The sequence below is a fragment of the Tachysurus fulvidraco genome, chromosome 2 (genome assembly GCF_022655615.1).
Source record: "Tachysurus fulvidraco isolate hzauxx_2018 chromosome 2, HZAU_PFXX_2.0, whole genome shotgun sequence".
Taxonomy (NCBI): domain Eukaryota; kingdom Metazoa; phylum Chordata; class Actinopteri; order Siluriformes; family Bagridae; genus Tachysurus; species Tachysurus fulvidraco.
In genome coordinates this window covers 31930680-31949564 of record NC_062519.1, presented here as the reverse complement: position 1 = coordinate 31949564, position 18885 = coordinate 31930680, and the positions used below count along the sequence as shown (strand labels likewise).

The 18885-nt window shown below is 38.0% G+C and overlaps 2 protein-coding genes across 12 annotated transcripts in view; both read left to right on the top strand.

Moving 5' to 3' along the window:
- Nucleotides 1–14414, top strand: part of LOC113650123 (unconventional myosin-IXb) — a 54573-nt gene extending 40159 nt beyond the window's left edge. For 4 of the 11 annotated variants that reach the window (XM_027158269.2, XM_027158250.2, XM_027158260.2 and 1 more), the window contains 17 exons: nt 496–599; nt 1654–1769; nt 1939–2111; nt 2204–2311; nt 2465–2635; nt 3082–3123; nt 3218–3329; nt 3484–3557; nt 3989–4181; nt 4467–4595; nt 4937–5042; nt 6304–6435; nt 6604–6727; nt 7341–7388; nt 10323–10435; nt 10694–10821; nt 12706–14414. In XM_027158269.2, coding sequence (XP_027014070.2) covers nt 496–599; nt 1654–1769; nt 1939–2111; nt 2204–2311; nt 2465–2635; nt 3082–3123; nt 3218–3329; nt 3484–3557; nt 3989–4181; nt 4467–4595; nt 4937–5042; nt 6304–6435; nt 6604–6727; nt 7341–7388; nt 10323–10435; nt 10694–10821; nt 12706–13079 — 2247 coding nt within the window. In that variant the 3' untranslated portion in view covers nt 13080–14414. Of the gene's footprint in view, nt 1–495; nt 600–1653; nt 1770–1938; nt 2112–2203; nt 2312–2464; nt 2636–3081; nt 3124–3217; nt 3330–3483; nt 3558–3988; nt 4182–4466; nt 4596–4936; nt 5043–6303; nt 6436–6603; nt 6728–7340; nt 7389–10322; nt 10436–10693; nt 10834–10907; nt 10970–12705 lie in introns of all 11 variants that reach the window. The other 7 variants (XM_027158278.2, XM_027158287.2, XM_027158311.2 and 4 more) reach the window with 7 other exon arrangements.
- Nucleotides 14415–16959: 2545 nt separating this feature from the next.
- Nucleotides 16960–18885, top strand: part of use1 (unconventional SNARE in the ER 1 homolog (S. cerevisiae)) — a 7150-nt gene continuing 5224 nt past the window's right edge. Inside the window, exons 1-4 of the mRNA XM_027158756.2 lie at nt 16960–17111; nt 18466–18515; nt 18626–18704; nt 18788–18885. The exon at nt 18788–18885 is cut by the window's right edge and continues 55 nt beyond it. Of these exons, the coding sequence (XP_027014557.1) occupies nt 17010–17111; nt 18466–18515; nt 18626–18704; nt 18788–18885 (329 nt within the window). The 5' untranslated portion in view covers nt 16960–17009. The remainder of the gene's footprint in view (nt 17112–18465; nt 18516–18625; nt 18705–18787) is intronic.

Sequence of the window (18885 nt, the reverse complement as noted above, 5' to 3'; positions counted from 1 at the left end):
TGTTTTCAATAATCGTGTGTGATTAAATCATGATCTTTCTTAGTTACTCATCTAACTCCTTTATTAGTGATCATCAAACTGTATCATCTATCAGCAGCCATTTTAATGATCAGCACCCTAAGCCCTCAAATAGGATGACACTCAGACAGAAAGGTTATGATACTGACAGCTATGATCTGACTTATTAAATGTTCTATAACATAATAAAAGTCAATGTATACATTGATGCTTCAACTTACAAAAGATGAGACGAGGCTTTGTTTCTGTCTTAAAAATGAATCTTTTGGCATGAATGATAATATGCTGACATTTTGGGATGTCAGTTAGAATATTTCTATGCTGTTTGGTGTGCAGTCTGGAAAATAAAGGTAGTTTATCGTCATGGTGGCGGTTCTGGGTGATTTTTAAATTGTAATTGCACTGTTCCTTTGATTGTAGGGCTTGTTACATGAAATGCTGTTGTTTGTGTTCGATCATTTCTGTTTCCCTTTACAGCCTCTGCCTCGTGTTGTTGAGGGTTCTCATGGAGGAAGAACAAGCAGCGTGAAAAGGTCATCGCAGGATGACAGCCCTCAAACCCATCCTCAAACTCCTGAAAGGTGTGACCAGAAAATAAGTCTCATTATTTGACAGAAATAGATGCAACAGTACAATCAGTTTATTTAGTAGCGAGTTTAGGCGTGTCAGTTCTTTCAGTTCAGTAAATCAGTGGCTCCTGAAGCTTTTGCCTTAAAACAGTTTTATATTGTTGGGCATGTGATGCTGTTTCACTTACTGAATTCAGCTTATAAGCTGCGGAAAACTAAACTGAACTTTAAACTGCTTACTGGCTTAAATGTTCAACCAAAATTTCGGTGCCCTCTTCTGTTTGAAGCGAATAGTTATTTATAAGCTGTTTCTGTGTGAGCCGTTGTTGCTCTCAACTGTTATCACACAGGAAACCTGAGTCATCTGGCTCATGGGAATCACTAGCCCTGCCTCAGCTTATCTGACTTGCTCATGAGTAGCTAAAATTTTACTCCCTTATATAGCTGTTATTGAAACTTGAAGGGTGATTCCTTCAGGTCTTCACATCAAGTACTTGGAATAGACAAGAGTGTTTGATACCTTGACAGATTTTGGCCTGGCCCCAGCAGACTTCAGTTTGTTTGCATTTTAATCAGGATGTGGCGTATATGTTGCCTCAGACTCCAAATAATCTGTAAACAAAAATCTTGCATAAAGCAATTCCAAATTACAAACTGTTAAGTTTGGTGTGAAAGTTGAGGAGGACATGTTTTAAGAACATTCCATAAAAAAAAAAGTCATTACTGGCCTTATATCGGTGATAAACCCTCGTTCTCTTACCAACCTTTTTTTTTTTTTTTTTTTGCACTTTTTTGTTTATAAGACAAAAAAGGCAGATTGCCATATAAATAAGAACCCGCAAAGCCTAAACCCTTCTGTCCTTCATACGAGAGTCTGTCCTTAAATTTAAACATCTTCCTAAAGAAATTATACATTAACAATGATAACATTTATATGGAGTTTGCACTAATCAAGCTAATGTGGATAAGCTGTTACTATAGAAACAGTAATTTAAAGGAACAATCGTTTAATCTAGTGTTTTGCAGATGTTCTCTGTAATGATGTTGTCACTGCTGTTTGTTATAGATCAACAGGCTTCTTCCGGAAAATCCTGAAGAAACGTCCTCATAAAGAGGCTCAAACTCCAGAAGATGGAGACCTGGTGCTGGCGGCGTCTTTCAGTGAAAAAGAAGGCATCCCCTGTAACTTTTATTTATTTATTGATGTTTGTTTGTTTTTTTTTTGTTTGTTTATTGTTTATTTTTTAATAAGAATCTCGTAGAGAAATTTTCTTTAAATAATCTCAATTTTTCATATTTCAACTTGTGAACCGCGTAGGATTGTTTTTTTCTCTCTCTGTCTGACACATAGCCAACACTTCACGCACACATCATTCAGAGGCTCCCAGTGGACGTCCTAGTCGAAACCCCACTATTAAGATCAGCCGTGCCACACGAGTCACAGAGCAATGGAATGCCTCGCTGGACCGAGAGATCACCAATGCCAACGAGCTCCAGCACCTCGACGAGTTTTTAGGAAATCAGGTCTTGTAACCAACATGGATTATAATGGATCAAAGATGCAAAGAATACATTTTAGTGCTTAGTTTTTATCTCTCTCTGTCTGTGTGGTACAGGTTAATGACCTGCGCTCAAGAGGAAAGCAGCTGTCAGCGACAGAGCACATCTTTATCACAGCCACCATGCAGTTCAGAGAGAACATCAAAAGCATGTACTCTCTTTCAGTAAGTGTCCACAGCAGGTCTGAGTAAAATGTGGTTAAACACACTAAGGGGACATGGTTAAATATGGAATCATTACGTTGATCCTTCATTAATATTAATGCATAACTACATCAAACCAAACATAATTGTACTTCACTTGCTTTTTTCCTGCAGAAGCCTCACATTGGATATAAGGGTCTGATGAGAGGCTACCAGAGCAAGGTGATCAGTTTAGCTGGCGAGCAGCAGAAGGGTGAGGTGCAGCTCGTTGTTAATCTGTTCCAGTCTGTGCTCGACGGGTTTATCAGGGGAGAGATCAAAAGAGAAGAGGCTGAACCTGTGAAGGTAATAGCCAGAAAGTGACAGTGACGTGACATACAGCTAAGTAGGGTGACCCATACTCAGAATTCGTTCTCTGCATTTAACCCATCCAAAGTGCACACACAGCAGTGAACACACACACACACACACACCGTGTACACACACCCGGAGCAGTGGGCAGCCATTTATGCTGCGGCACCCGGGGAGCAGTTGGGGGGGTTTGGTGCCTTGCTCAAGGGCACCTCAGTCGTGGTATTGCCAGCTCAAGACTCGAACTCACAACCTTAGGGTTAGGAGTCAAAAACCATTAGGCCACGACTTCCCCCAGAAAGTAGAGACTGTACATGGTAGTTCACCTTTTTCCCATGAAATGATTATACCATGTAGCAGTATCTTCTGAATTTAATTTTTCTATTAATACATCTAAAAAGCATGGGAAGTGCCTTTAAAACATTTTTTATCTGTCTTAGCCACCAAAAGGTCGTAAAAAGAGGAGGAAAAAAGACAAACACGTAAGTGCTATTACATGCACTCATTTTTGCTACCCTGTCTTAACCCTGTCTTGGTAAAATCACTTCTATACATGTCCCTGCGTTTCATGTTTAGATGGAGAGTCCACTGGACCACGTGTTCAGCAATTTCCAGGTGAACATAATGCAGTCATGTGACCAGTGTTCTTCCTACATCTGGGGGATGGAGAAAGCCTATATGTGCAGCTGTGAGTATGCAGCCATTAACCTTAATGATAAATCTCTCCTTTATTATCATTGTCCTGTGTTCTAGAGGCTTAGGTCTAAAAAATATGGATATGGGATTATACGGTTCTTATATTTTACCAAATCTATGCAGTTACAACCAACTGTTTGTTACAGATTGCAAGCTGGTTTGCCACAAGAAATGTCTGTCCAAAATTGTCACAGACTGTAACACTTACTGCTCAAAAAAGGTATGACGTACCTTTCTGTTTCTAAAGTAAAGTATCTGGGATTTTATATTTTATAAGCTGTTTATACTTAGCAGTTTCAAAGTAAAAAAAAACAACAACAAAAAAACGATTTATTTAATTGTTAACTTGGAGAGGGGAAAAGCGAGGGGCTTGTGAGTGAAAATAAGAATTAACATGTAACATTAAATGTAAATATAAGCTTTTTATTTTAAATGAATAACAATTGGCAAAATACTGGGTTAGAAGAGGAAAGAAACGCTTGCTGTTCTAGGAAAATATTCAGATTTGGAATGACAACAATAAGACAGTTTAAACACACCACCATTGTTGATTCTTGGATTCTTTTGGGTTTTTTCAAATATTTTAAATGGGGTGTTTTATTCCTGACATTTCACCTTGTGTTCCCTCCTGTTTCTTCATGGCTGATACAGAACGACGAGGACTCCAGTTCTCAGCACTTTGGTGTGCATGTGTGTCGCCTGGTCACCGATAAGGTCCCGGTCCCCATGGTTCTGGAGCTAATGCTGGAACACGTAGAGATGAATGGTCTCTATACTGAGGGTATCTACAGGAAGTCTGGCTCTGCTAACCGCATGAAGGAGCTCCGGCAACTTCTCGAAGCTGGTAAGACTCTAAGCATCACTGTATGCCTAGACTTGTTTCACTAATTGTAGCATAACTCATCTCTCATTTTAATGTCCCCAAACATTCTCTGAGATAACAGTTAATACAATGCAGCTTGTCATAGTAGTAGCAGGAAATATACATTATGAATTGTAGCTCAGGTGTGAGATGTTTCTTAGGCTCAGAATATTCAGAATAAAAGTGCATGTTTATATAACGTGAGGTTTTGGTACTGCTTTAAGTGCGTGCGCGCGTGTGTGCATGTGTGTATGTGCATGCTTACAGATCCTAATGCAGTGTGTTTGGAGGACTACCCCATCCACACTGTAACAGGTTTGGTGAAACAGTGGCTGAGGGAGCTCCCTGAACCCCTAATGATGTTTAATCACTACAACGACTTCATCCTTGCAGTAGGTGAGTTTTAAAGCACCTTCACTACATACGTTGGCCCCAAATTCTCTTTTGTTTTAGTGCAAACCAACTAAGGCTGATAATTGTGGAACCCACATATATTGAGTATTGGGGAATAGTAGGTACTTAAAGTTTTATGTTTTTGTGATGATCTGTCAGACATGATAAACTAATATTACATGCTGTCTGGTGCAAAGATGGAATGTTTATATAATAAGGCTTCTAGCTCCTGAAACTTTCATTACTTCTATTGTTTATCATTCTGTCTTTCTCTGTCTTATGCTGTCTTTGCTTCTTTAATTTCACTAAATATTGTAAATGTTTACTAAACCCTTTTTTGTCAGAATTACCTGAAAGGCAGGAACAACTTCAGGCCATCTACAGGCTAATAGAGGAGCTCCCTACAGCCCACTACCAGACTCTAGAGAGACTCATTTTCCACCTAGTTAGGTGAGCACACCAGCAGCATCTTTTTAATTAGCCAAGCACTGATGTAAATAGTAAAAGATTAATGTGCACATTTATATTGTCTGTAGTATTGATTTGGTTTGTGGACAGATTGTACATATTAAACCAATGTTTCTTAAAGGTGGGGTGCAGGATGTTTGAGATTTGCTTCAAAAAACTGAGTCGGGCCGACTAACAAAACAAACGTGTAGCCAATTAGCAGAAAGGGGCGTGTCTTGTCTATATGCGGTGGAGAGAGTGTTCAGTGGGCATGTCTGACATTAGCCGAAAGCAATTAAAACGTTGACATGGCGGATACCTGCTGTTACCTCTGCCTCGGGTTCTAGGTGTTGAACGTTGTCTTCCGCGTGAAACGGAGCTAAACATTTCACGATACAACACAGTACTACAAAAACACATTTGACCCCTCTTACCATAGTATTACTCATTGAGTTCATTTATTGATAAAAATATCCCCTCAGCCAGCTGCCCCAGCAGGTTCCACCATGATAGTGGCCTCCATTTGGGTTAGAGTCGTGCTTGTTTTGATGATTTCAAATGTCAACATTGGCTTTCAAACATCGTGCCCCCCACCTTTTAATACTGGTTTTTGTGGGCCGCTGTTCTGAATTTTGTGTTTTTTTTCTTTTTCTGTTTTTTCCTTTCCTGTTTTTTTTTTTTGTTTGTTTGTTTGTTTTATTGTTTTCTTTTGATTGCATAGTTTTCCCTGTTCAGGTATTGTTGATTAGATTTGGAGTTGACTCGGGTATAAAAGTATTCCAGAACCAGGGATTAAGAACACTTAAAGACCCATTAAACATGCCTTCAAGATGTGTGTTTATTTTCAGTCGAATTACTGAGAATAACTGAAGATTGACATCCGAACTACTCGGGTCACAGGGAGCCTGTGCGTATCTCAGGCATCATCGGGCTACCATTTTCAATTACATTAAAACTGCTTTTATTCTTATATTAACTTTTGGAGAGAATAAAAAATGAGTGTGTCGAGGGAATGACCATTTATAACTGCTTTATTAATTAAGAACAGGAACATTCCCCAATATTAATTGTAACTATAATTACTATAATTATTATAATGACTGTTGTTAGTTTACTGTGGTAAAAGATAAATGGAACACACTGCCTCTTATTTTCCTTTATCAGCACAACATTGTGTGTTTGTCTGTTTTTTATTATTATATATTAATTTATCATATTAATATTATTTTTGTAACTATTATTTTGTAAACTGTTTTTCCTACAGGGTGTCGAGGGAAAAGAAGAGTAACCGGATGACCTCAAACTCCTTGGCCATTGTTTTCGCCCCTTGCATCCTGCGTGGTCCTGACAGTGCTGACCCACTACTCAGCATGAAAGACGTTGCCAAGACGACCATGTATGTGTTCTTGTCTCTGTCTGGTTGGCTGTCTGTATGTATATCTCAGTCCACACGTCATTAAGAATTACTCCTTGGACAGGTTTTTGAAAGTGTGTGCATGTGTGTTTAGCGCACAGGTGTGTGCGGGTGTTTTTATTATTCTGATGTGTGTGTTGTACTGCACAGGTGTGTAGAGATGCTGATTAATGAGCAGATGAGGCGGTACATTGAAAGGCTGGAGGAAATTGAACAGCTAGAGTATGCTGAGACGCTGGCAAAGAACCAACTCAAACTGAAGAGAAGCAACACAGTGAGCGCAGAGAGGACACAAACACAAACCTGCTTTATTTCTTCTTTTTCTTCTGTCCATCTCTGGGTCTGTTTCTACTTGGTGTCTCTGTTTCTGCTGCTTCTGTATCACCCTCATTGCTCAGTCTGTCTTTCTCTGTCTATATATTTGCCTTTATATCCTTTAGTCTCACCACCTTTAGTTGTCTATCTTATGTCAGGTTCTGTCTGTCTGTCTCGTTCTGTCTCGTTCTGTCTGTCTGTCTCGTTCTGTCTGTCTGTCTGTCTCGTTCTGTCTGTCTCGTTCTGTCTGTCTGTCTGTCTCGTTCTGTCTGTCTGTCTGTCTCGTTCTGTCTGTCTGTATCGTTCTGTATGTCTGTCTTTTTTAATCACTTTTTAGCTGTCTGAGTCTTTCATTTATCTCCCAAAATCTTCAGTAATTTTTCTTTCCATCTTGAAGTCTCTCTTCTGTGTACCTGTATGTCTGTCTTGCTTCCTCTCTCTCTCTCTCTCTCTCTCTCTCTCTCTCTCTCTCTCTCTCTCTCTCTCTCTCTCTCTCTCTCTCGTGTATAGCTCTGAGTATTGCTCTGTCAGATTGTGATGCATTCTCTCTGCTTCTGTGTCGGTTTTTGTAGAGCTGGCCTTTACCTCTAAGGTTTACCTCTCCTTATAAAGGAGTAGCGGTATGTATGTTCAACTGGAGTCCAATGTACTGTATTCACTCACCATGTGTGTATTTGTGTCTGCATGTACTGCAGATGATCACACATACTAACTGTATCCCACTTGCTCCTTGTGTGTGTTTAGTGCTCTCTTGTGTGTGGTTTCATGGCATCGCATGATTTCTTCTTTCACCGTTCTTGTTTCATTTCTTTGGTTATCAAACTGCATTCTTCACATTGTTTGGAAATTAAGTATTGAAAATTTCTGATGGTTGTAGCCAAACTTGGACATTTCCCATTCCTTGTTTTTGTTGTATAAAACTTCACTAACAATTTCAACTCCACTGCATGGGTCATAAGCCTTGTTTTATCTATTCTTTTCATTTACTAATTGGAATTATATACTGAATAGTAGAACCTGGTCATTATAAGAAATTATCTCTCTATGTTGTATAGTATCACAGTAGTCAAACTCTATACCGTCAACTGCCTGCTTTCATTTGTTCCACATAAACAAACTGTAGTCAAATTTTTTGCACTAAAACTTTTTTTTCAGTAATTTTTAGAATTTAAAGCAGCATGTTTTCAATGCTGTTTCTTTTACCTCCTGTTTACGTTATTAGAAACACCTGTAATCATGTGGTTATCTAATCAGCCCATGAGGTGGCAGCAGTAAAATCATACATCTACAGGTCAAGAGCTTCAGTTAATGTTTACTTCAATCATCAGAACTTTGGTCACGTTGTTGTTGGTGCTAGATGGGCTGATCTGAGCAAGTTCTGGGATTTTCACACAAATCGGTTATGGTTAGTACATGCAGAAAGGCTTATAAAAAACTAAAGACATCTCAGAACAGGCAAGGCTGGATGGACTGAGGCTTTCATAGGCATATGAAATATAAAGATAACCTTATCGAATATACATCCAAACCCTGATTTTTAAAGCAGATATTCATGTTATGAAGGTCACAAAAAAAACATTATTTATTGAATAAAAGTGGTTTATCTCACAAAAACTGAAACTCTGACTTGTGCAGAAGTATGTGAAACCTTTTATTTAGTAGTTTGTGGTACCTCCTTTTGCATGCATGAGTTCAACCAAATGTCTTTTGTAACCACTGACTAGTCTCTCACATCTGCCTTTGGGGATTTTTGCCCACTCCTCTGTGCTGAACTCAGACAGACATCTGGCTTGTACATGTAGGTACTTGTAGGTACATGTACTTAAATTGGATAAAATGACCTACAGGTGGATCACTTCAGGTGCAAATTGTTAGGACATTGTTACAGAGCATCTCGAAGACCTGCCATATTTAACCTTCGAATATTTAGTTTGGTTCGCTCTTAATTGTTAAAGTGAGCGGTATCACCATGATGAGATACAAAGAGCTCTTTGAGACCTTCAGAAAGAAGATTGTTGATTCTTATGAGTCTGGTAAGGGATATAAAAAGATTAACACAATTTTGTTAACAAAAAAAATTGTAATCAGCAGTTCCACTGTCCGGAAAATCTTTTACAAGTGGAGAACATTTTAAACTGCCAACGTGGCCAGGTCAGGATCTCCAAGCAAATTCACCCCAAAAGCAAACTGCAAGATGCTTAAAGAAGTCTCAAAAAAAAGCCTTAAATATCATCTGCCAAAGAACACAGAAACAAAGGTCAAGACCGCTGGAATAATGTGCTTTAGACAGATGAGACCAAAACTGAAATATTTGGAGACCATAACTGAGGACATGTTTGGTGTAAACCAAATACAGCATTTCAGAAGAAGAGCCTCATACCAACTGTGAAACATGGAGCTGGAAGTATTTGGGGACCTCATACATATACAGTAATCCCTCACCACTTTGCGGCCTCAGTGCATCGCTGATTTTTCAAAAATATTCATCGAAAACGGTTTCCCAAGATGCCCGACAAAGAGAGAAACTCTCTCAGAGGCTTTGCAAATACCCACGGGAACTCAGACAAGGCATATGATTGGTCCCCGAAGCGAGATCTGAGCTGATTGGCTGCGCATCATCGCATCCTCTCCCAGCTTCTTCCCTTGTTGTATCTCGCCACTCTTGTTCACTCTGTCAATTGTGTCTCGCGTATTGTGTTCGAAATTAACTTTTCGTTAAGCCCTTACAATGCCTCCTAAGTGCCGTGCCCCTGGATTTTCACCTATCGCGAGGGGTTCCAGTCCCCATTAACCGCGATAAACGAGGGATCACTGTGCATCTCTATCATTTGTCCTCTGACCAATTCTCAACAACAAGGCATGTCCATCTACAGTCACTCACTCGTTGTTTTTATGTTTATGAAATGCGCTCATCTTGTTCCATCATCCATGCCATGATCAAAGTCACAGATATCACACCTTTTCTTCAGTCTGGTGTTTGATCTGAACCTGTATCTGCATGATTATTTATATTGTGCCACCCCACATGATTGACTGAGCAGACAACCACACGTATGTACAGGTGTTATTAATAGAGTGCACAGTGTCTAGGTTCCTATTTTAATTTCCTGGAATAATTCTGTTCTATAGCTTTGTTAGTTTATTGAATAAATAAGGTGCTAAGTTAAAAATAAAGATTTTTGCCAAGATTTCCTTTGATCATGGCCCTTAAATGTTGATGTGGCTTCTACTGTAAAGAAACAGATGGTTGTGTAATACTACAGAAACTCTTTGGAATTGTTCCAATTAAAAGTTAAAAATGTGTTGTTATTTTGTATAATTCTGAAAAAGTAACTATCTACTGATTATCCAGTAATAATGTATAAAGGAATTTTCACTAACTGACCAGAACCTTAATGCTTTCAGAGACTATTTCTAGGTTGTTTTTGAAGCAGTGCTGATGGAACTACATAGTGAGGCATTGACCCAAAAAATGACCTGGATCAGTGCTTTAGTTTCATCTTGGAATCGAATGGTAGCAAATGTAGAACTAACTGTGTGCGCATGCTTTCCAGGTGAAGGAGAAACCTACTGACCTTTGTGTGGTTCCTGAGAATGAACCACTTGACTCAGACACAGAGGCTGAAAGGAACTTGGTGGAGCGAATCAAGTCCATCAAACAGGAGAAGTAGGGTTAACACAACAGCCTCCCTCTCGTGGTTCTTTCTTTCTTTCTCTTTGTATCTTTGCCTGTCTGCATCTCACACCACATTCATGAACACAACAGTTAAGGATATATAATAGTTTTATATTTTTAATTTAAATATTATTTTAGCTGACTGATACAGAATGTACAAAAACAAAGTTGCACAAGTCTTCTGATCTTTATTTTGATGAATTTAGTATGCTAAGTGTGTGTGTGTCTGTCTGTCTGTCTCTCTCACAGAGAGGACCTAGTCTGTAGTCTACCAGATATGGAGCAGCCAGGTTCAGATCAGGAGAATCTGGACTCGGAGGCCTCGGCTAGTTCAGAGAGTCTGTTAGATGATCGGTCTCACAGTTTGGACATGGAAGGTCAGTATTAAGGTACAGACACACAGCCTTTTTATTCTCTGAATTTTGTTTTGGTGTGACGAGTCACCGTGTCATTTGTGGTGCAGGTATGGAGAGGCCACTACTGGTGCCGTTAAAGAGAGTGGCAGTGCCGGCCGCTCTCTAGCAGGTTGTGATCAAATCAAATGTGCATGTGGGTGTGGGGGTGTTATGGAGTGTGATGCATGTAAATGTTAGGCCATCCTTAAAAATATTCTTGTTTGCTGTAACCCGACCGACCCTGTCAATGTAGGACCGACTCAAATAATTTTTTTTTTTGATTGAAGTCCGACCGACTTGCCGGTTGTAAATTTGCGTTAAGACCGATCAATTTTTATTTACTCTTCAAAAAACTAATACTAAAGCAATATAATAATAATTATTATATTTTAGTAAGTATTGTAAATATATAAATTGCCTAGGCCTACATACAAACGAAGGCTACGTTCTTTCTTTTAAATAAAAACCCGTGACGTCATCCATGTTTACACTATTGGTTAACGGATGTCACACTATGGCCTGTGCTTTCGCTTCGTCTCATTCTCTCATTCACTGTCAGAGTCAACGGTTCGCGCTGCAGCTATAGTAAACAGAATGTTCGCGGTCACCTTTCAAAGTCATACGGGTTCGGACACCATAATACATCTAAAAAAATCCATTGAAACAGCTCGACACCGCTTTAACTTGGCACGAAGTTCTGGAAAAACTGTGCTCAGCATCAAAATAAGGTTTGCAATGATGCGCCCGAAGGCACGGGTTTAAGACCCAGTCAGTGACGTCACGATATGCTAATTTGTTTAAAGTCATACCTACGTATGACGTACGTATCACAAATGTTACTTTTTTTTTTTTTTTTACATTGAAACTTGAAAAAAAATATATAGACCTACCTACCGACTATACATTTTTTATTTATTTTGAATTTTTTTTATTTATTTTTTTTTACTGTTACTGCAAACCAAAATATTTTTCAGGATGGCATTATTAGGGGCGGTTGTTGTATTGGCATGAAAGAGCATGGTACTGAGGTCTGTAAATAAATGAACTTAAAATTGTGTATGTTGGGGCTGTCAGTAAATTTTTTGTAGTCACATACATGCAAATATTACACATTACAGAATCAACACGTGTTGCATGCCGGATTACAAACTGCTTCTACTCAAAACACAGCTACAGTTTAATATGCATCTCATTACAGAAACCTTCAACATTATTTTCAATTAGACATGTCTTTTTAAAGTTCACCCTGTGAATGAGCAGATAAATTAGAAACACATTAATATGAACCTGTAATTCTCCTGTATAGACTGAATATATAGCTGATGCTTAGGGTTGAAGGATTAGCACCCACTGACATCAGGGTTCAGAATCCAATAGGTTTGTGGTATAATGATGTACACAGGAGCAGGCAGCCATTTTATACTTGGGCTAATTGTACTGGAAAGCTTAAATTAAAAAAAAAGATTAATATAATTACAAATAATAATGTATTAAGTGCAAAAAGCAAATCTGACACTTCAACATACAAGAAAGGTTTATAGCATGGCCTCATCATGACACAATTTTTACCTGGTGTAGTTTAGATGTAGTTCTGCAGTTAATGCTTAAATCTTCTGTGCCTGTGCTTTTGAATACTAAATATTTCATGTAATTAGAATTAGTTTGTGTTTGCTTTGATTCTCCTTATCTGCTGCTGTAAGCATTTCCTGAGCTTGGTGTTTTTGTGTAAAAGCTGATCTGTACAGTGCATGGGGTCTCCAGTAGGTTTGATGAGGTTAAATATATATACATAAATAGTTGCATGATGGCATAGTGTTTATTTAATTGTTCTCCTATTTTAAACCACCCTGTTATCCTTCTTTCCAGGTAGAATGATTGCCGTAACACACATCCATGTACCTAAACCCTCTAGCTCCTCCTTGTCACCCCTGTTGACTTCATCAGCAAGTACGAACTCCTGTTCCTCCAATCCTGCATCCGCATCCTCCAGAAATCAGCTCCAGCGCCGGCATCCCATCATCCCCTGCACGCTTCGCTTGCCCCCTGGCGTCTTCACACTTGTACAGAGACGGCCACGGCCTGGACGCCGTAAAGACAGCATTCAGTCACTCTTCATTGGCTCTGGAACTGAACTAGATGCCTTGTCCTCTCCATCCTCTTCCTCTATCCCGCAGGAACTCCTCCTCTCTTCCAGACGCTTCTCAGACCCTGACATTGCTCATATCCAAGATGGCGTTTGATTCACGCCTAACAGAACGGTTCAGCCAGGATGACTGGTTCTGCTCACCAAGCACTTTTCCTCTTCATTATTAATGATATAGAATTTTTAATAGACTTTTTAAGTGCAGTTTTGTGGTGCAGCCTCATGGGTGCTATCATGAATCTAAACTCTACAATATTTTTTCTATTATTATTTTATGGTCAAAGAGCATGATGTTGCACCTTTTTGCTTCTTTTTCCCTTTAAGTTTTTAATTGTGCCTTTGGTCTCTTGTCAGTGTATAAATTCATGTTGGTTTGAGGAAAAGTATGAGGTTGAAACACTTTTTAAAAAAAATAAATAAAAATAAACCCAGAAATGTTTACAACCATTTTCCACCAACACATTGCTGGTGCAGATTCTGAGGACCAGAATTTTTTTTTTTTAGCAATTAGCAAGTTTCTTCATTTTCCTTTTGCCTTCAAGCATTTTTCATTCAGAGTTAAATTCTTAAAATGTACACAGGACAAAGAGAGAGCAGGATGTATGTCAAGTATGGAATACTAGCTATTTATTCTCAGTGTACAGTTGCACAGGTTCATTCACATCTTGGATAAACAATTGATCCTGATACTAAACGGGTCACTGATTATTGTTGCAATATTCATTTTTACAACTTTTGCAGTATGTAGTGGTTTTAATGGTATGTAAATAACTTCACTACCATTTTTTGTTTGTTTGTTTTTGTTTTTTTTTTGTTTTTTCCTTCTCCATATCAGTTCTTGCTGTATTGTAATGCTGGAAACGGTTCATCATTAATCACCACACACCACGTTGGTGGAAAAGCTCTTTTAATGAACATCTCAATCTGTGTTGTCTCATGGATCATTTTAATCGTGCAAAGGAGCAAAAACAGCATGAGCCACTTTCTCTCTGGTTGAAGAGACCCAGACGAAGCAACATGAAAAATGTCTGTACTTTTTACAGTTCAGTTTTACAGAAAATTAACCATAACCTGGATCTTTTTAGTAATTAGTAGGATGCTGCGCTTAACGTCATTGGGAGTATCTGAGAAGAACTGTGTACTGTGTTTACTAATGATGTCACGTGTTTAACCCGCTGGTGTGTTTTGTGCCATGTTGATGTGTAGCGAGTGAGAACGGATGTATGATTACAGTTTTAAATGTCATGCTTGCTTTTTTGTTTGTTTGGTTTTTTTTTTTTTTTTTTGTGGTGGGGCCATGTTTGTACTCTTAAGTGGCGAATGTTTCTGTTCTGCATCTAATGGACAGATTTATCGAATTATTTTCTTACAATACACTTTGTACTTGCCTGCACATTTGCCTGATTTTCATTCTTAAAAGTCTCAGATTGGACCAGTGTGCTCGTTTTTTTTTTGTTGTTTTTTTTTTTGCAGGGTTGCCTAAGGATAAACATGGACTGAGAGGAGGTCTGATGTTTATCATGTGTATGGAATTTGCACTCATGCACTACTGAAGTAGAAACAGTGAGGGTTTTAATGGGTTCCATGATGGAATAAGTTGTACAGCTTAGGACAAATTACTAAAATCTCATTTTATCAATCCCTATAAGTTTTCAACATTAACCTTCTATAGAGTAATTCAGTTGAAAGCAGTGAGTTTACAGTGTATAAGTAAGCAGCTACTGATTTCACCTCATTGTGTTAAACCTCATAGCAGAATGATGGAATTTATTTTATGATTCACATCAATTATGACCATGCTGAAACTAACACTTTGTCTTTAGTTGTTTCCAAATTAAAAGCCAGAATGGCAGAAACTTCAGCACATCTCAAGACTTCATTAAAATTCTGCCACAGTGCTGTTAAAGTCTGGATTCGGGGTAGTTGGTGCAAATGATTTGTTTATATCAATGCCCTCCTTTCAATACATTATTAAGTTACATTATGGCAGGTGTGCTACGTAACCCAAGGCTAATAAACATGAAAAAATAATAGTGTGCTTGTTACTGCAAGGTTTTCTGGAAGGACATAATTATGGAAGAAGTTTTCAGTGTGAGTACTTTTTTGTACAGTCAGCTGTAACTTTTTTTCTTACATCTTCAGTGCAGAGGCGTTTACTTTGTGGTTTTTCAGTAACATTGCACATTTTTTAATGTTTTTGTTGAACAGAGAAAAAGAAGTTGAGGGAACAAGTGTTTATAGCTACTATAACAAGTATTAATGGGCTCTAACTTTTGTGGATGCCCTGCATCCTTAAATTTAACTGAAAAAAGGATTTTAAAGAATATGATGTACAATAAATTAACAATTTTAATCATAAACTTTTGTATCATTGGCAAATTACTGTTGTATGAAAGGAATAACGGCCTGTTCCTAATAAATTGGCCTGGCCAGAATATTAGGAACAGGCCAAAATATTAGGTCTATAATAATATTATTAATAATATTAGATTTTGGTCATTTATAACTGAAGCAAGTAATAAAACACAAACATTTAATGAAAAGCTGCAACTGCTTCTCATGCATCACCTTTAACAGTGAAATGAACTGACCAAAAGACAGTAACACTTAAGATCACATATGACATACGTTAATTTCAAAATCAAAATCACTCCCACCCAATAGGAACAACACAGGCGCTTTTTTCCTTCTCGATAGGTGAGTAATGTTGGTAATATATGCCGTCCTTTGCATGATGATTGTGTGTCATTTTTGCTTGTTTTTTATCTGCAATCATATTGTTCTTCCCTTCAGCTGTGATAGACATTTCTTTCCATTAGTTGCCTGGGTTACGTACGTGTGTGTGGGCGGAGCTATCAATACAGGGGTGGGACCCATTTGGGTTAGGGGTGTGTTTGTTTTTGGTGATTTTATACGTCAACATTGGCTTTCAAAAATCGGAGACCCTACTTTTAAGTGTAATCATTATTATTACAAAACATTTACATTATTGTGGACAAAATAATAAAGGTATTACTCGCACAGCAAGTATAATTCTTAAAAGAATTCTTTTTTCCCGCAGTTTATTGACACTCAAAGATTTTCTTTAAAAAAAAAAAATCTGTCATTTGTTATGCTTGTTGTATAATTTTATTTTACCATTGCCCTGCTGTGCAGCTGCTTTTTCAACTCTGATCTACAGACTTTTTTTGCATGTTGAGCCAATGTAGCATGAGTCTCCTCTTCCTTGGAATTGCGCAAGTGAGTCTTCTGCCTTTAGTCCACAATACACTTGTTTGAATACCTGTAACTACTTAGATTGGATGAACCTGTCTATGAAGTTCAAGGCTTAATGAGCTCACCAAAAAAAATTGTGTTCTCCAAGTAATCAGTGCTTAAGTAGTTACAGGTATTCAAATCAACAAAATGGCAAGGGTGCCCAAATTTATGCACCTGTCTAATTTGGTTTTGATGCATATTGCACATTTTCTGTTAATCCAATAAACCTAATTTCACTACTGAAATATTACTGCGTCCTGCAGTTATTTAATAGATCAAAATGAAATTGCTGATCCAAACACCCAAATATTTATAAATGAAAATCATGGAAATTGTCAGGGGTTCCTAAACTTTTGCATGCGACTGTATATGTCGTGTATGAGAGCTATATAAAGTGTGTGTTTTCTGTTTGAATCACACTGTAAAATGCAATAATAAATCAACTCAGACCAGGTTTTTAAAGGTGACACTGTTGACTTGATTAGTATTTTAGGCTGAACTATATTACTTATACTTTACAAAGTATTAAAAAAGTTTTAAAAGATGATAAAAATCCCTTTGATTTAGAGGAAGGTTTTTCTATTTTATATGAAACAGACAGATTTACAAATAGCAGGAAAAAAGAAACCACAATCTAGAAACGCGCTGAAACATGAATGGACGATTTACTTTTGTATTTCCAAAAAAATCGCTGATTAATAAAGCAAATTCTTTTGGAACCGCTGGGCGCTTTGATATTGCGTCATTCCTGCGACTTCCTGTTTCCAATATGGCTGCGTCCAGGCTAGAGATCAATTTTATCAGGTTATTATCGCGTTGTGAATCTATTGCTTCCGAAAAAAGAGGAGAAATGGAATGGAGGCTGGAGAAGGTACATTTAAATAAAAGTCTCTACTGTACAAGTTGTAGTTGTCGCTGTGTTTTAACGTTATTAAGAGTTTATTTGCATTGGTGAGCTTTTGCAGCCGGTTTGAGAGCCACGTCGACCAGCAGGAGGATAAACAGCTCGGGCTTAGAGACGTTATTAGTCGTCATACTGCCATTATATCATCTGTAACTAAGCGTTTAATCTGCTGATTACTTGTTCTCAGGCTAAAACAACAATAACAACAAATGACGTCTGTTTGTAATTCCACTTTGATCTTGTTAATGATGAAGATAATGATGCATTATTGTTTATTGTCTAATATGAATCTAACTAGACTAGAAATAATGTGGAAAGTCCTAACTAGTTTTACATCGGGTATTTTCGCAGGAGGGCTGATTCGATTTAATAAACAGCTCTGTTTTAGTTAGAGGATTAATCCCAAGAAGTCAAGGAGTTTTATTGTCATTTCAAGCATATATAGCTGACACAATGAAATGAGACAACGTTTCTCTAGGACCATGATGCTGCATAGAACAAAAGACAGAGCTGCATAGAACAAAAGACAGAGCTGCATAGAACAAAAGACAGAGCTGCATAGAACAAAAGACAGAGCTGCATAGAACAAAAGACAGAGCTGCATAGAACAAAAGACAGAGCTGCATAGAACAAAAGACAGAGCTCAGGACTTAAAGTAAGATAGTCCTAGCTACATAAAATGCACCTGTTCAGGATAGGGTAGATCACTGTCTCTGTAATGTCCTTCCTGAGTGTAGAACCTTAGTATGCTTTTTTTGTGCTTAAATCCAATTGTGGCTGTGTAATTTCTTTAAAGGTTATTAGTTGTCACATTAATGCACATTTTCCCAATCCCCTGCTCTGTATATTTTAGTGTTTTCTTTGCTTCCCCACACATTCACCTCAACTCAGGAAAGGCTTTAGTATTTTTAGCTGATTAGTCTAATGGTGTTGGGAGCAGATAACTATGACTGAGAACTATGCAGGATACTGTTGTGGACCTGTGCTCTAATGATAAACAGATGATTACTGCAGTTTAGTTTGATATCAGCTCCTGAGAAGAAGTACCTGTTACTTTATCTGTTCGTTCCAGATTTAGTTTTTCAGTTCAGCTCTCTGTATGAATGAAATGCTGTGAATTTTCAGTTGCTTTGAATAAATGAGTAATAATAATAATAATAATAATAATAATAATAATTAATAAATAAATACATAAATTTTGGATTAATAAATTTTAATTTAGATTTTGGTCTATGCACTCTTGTGCTCTTTTTTTACTGGTTGGTAGCTGTGATGTCTTTATGGAGGTTAACTAAATTACAGTATTGTCCTGTTGTTCCAGTATGTTGGGGCCTTGGAGGACATGCTGGTGGCTTTGAGAAAGAGCCCAGGGTATGACAGCATAGAACTTGTACACACCTTTGAATACTTTAAAAAGCTATATATAAAATATATCCTGTATATAAATATAAATCTGTAACTTTTCCACTTCTCCATTCCAGCAAACCTACTGCAGAGATCCTGACAGACTATACACGTAAAGTAGACTTCCTCAAAGGCCTTATAGAGGCTGAGAAGCTGGTCAGTGTGACACCTCATATCTTAATTTAACTCTCAGGCGAAAATTATTTATACTGAATTTGACTTCTGTTGTTCTCATGCAGCCATCACCTTCAGAGAAAGCTTTAGCTAATCAGCTCCTGGCACCAGGTCGCACGCCCACCATCTCCAGTGAGAGGATGTCGGCCACCAAGACAGTACA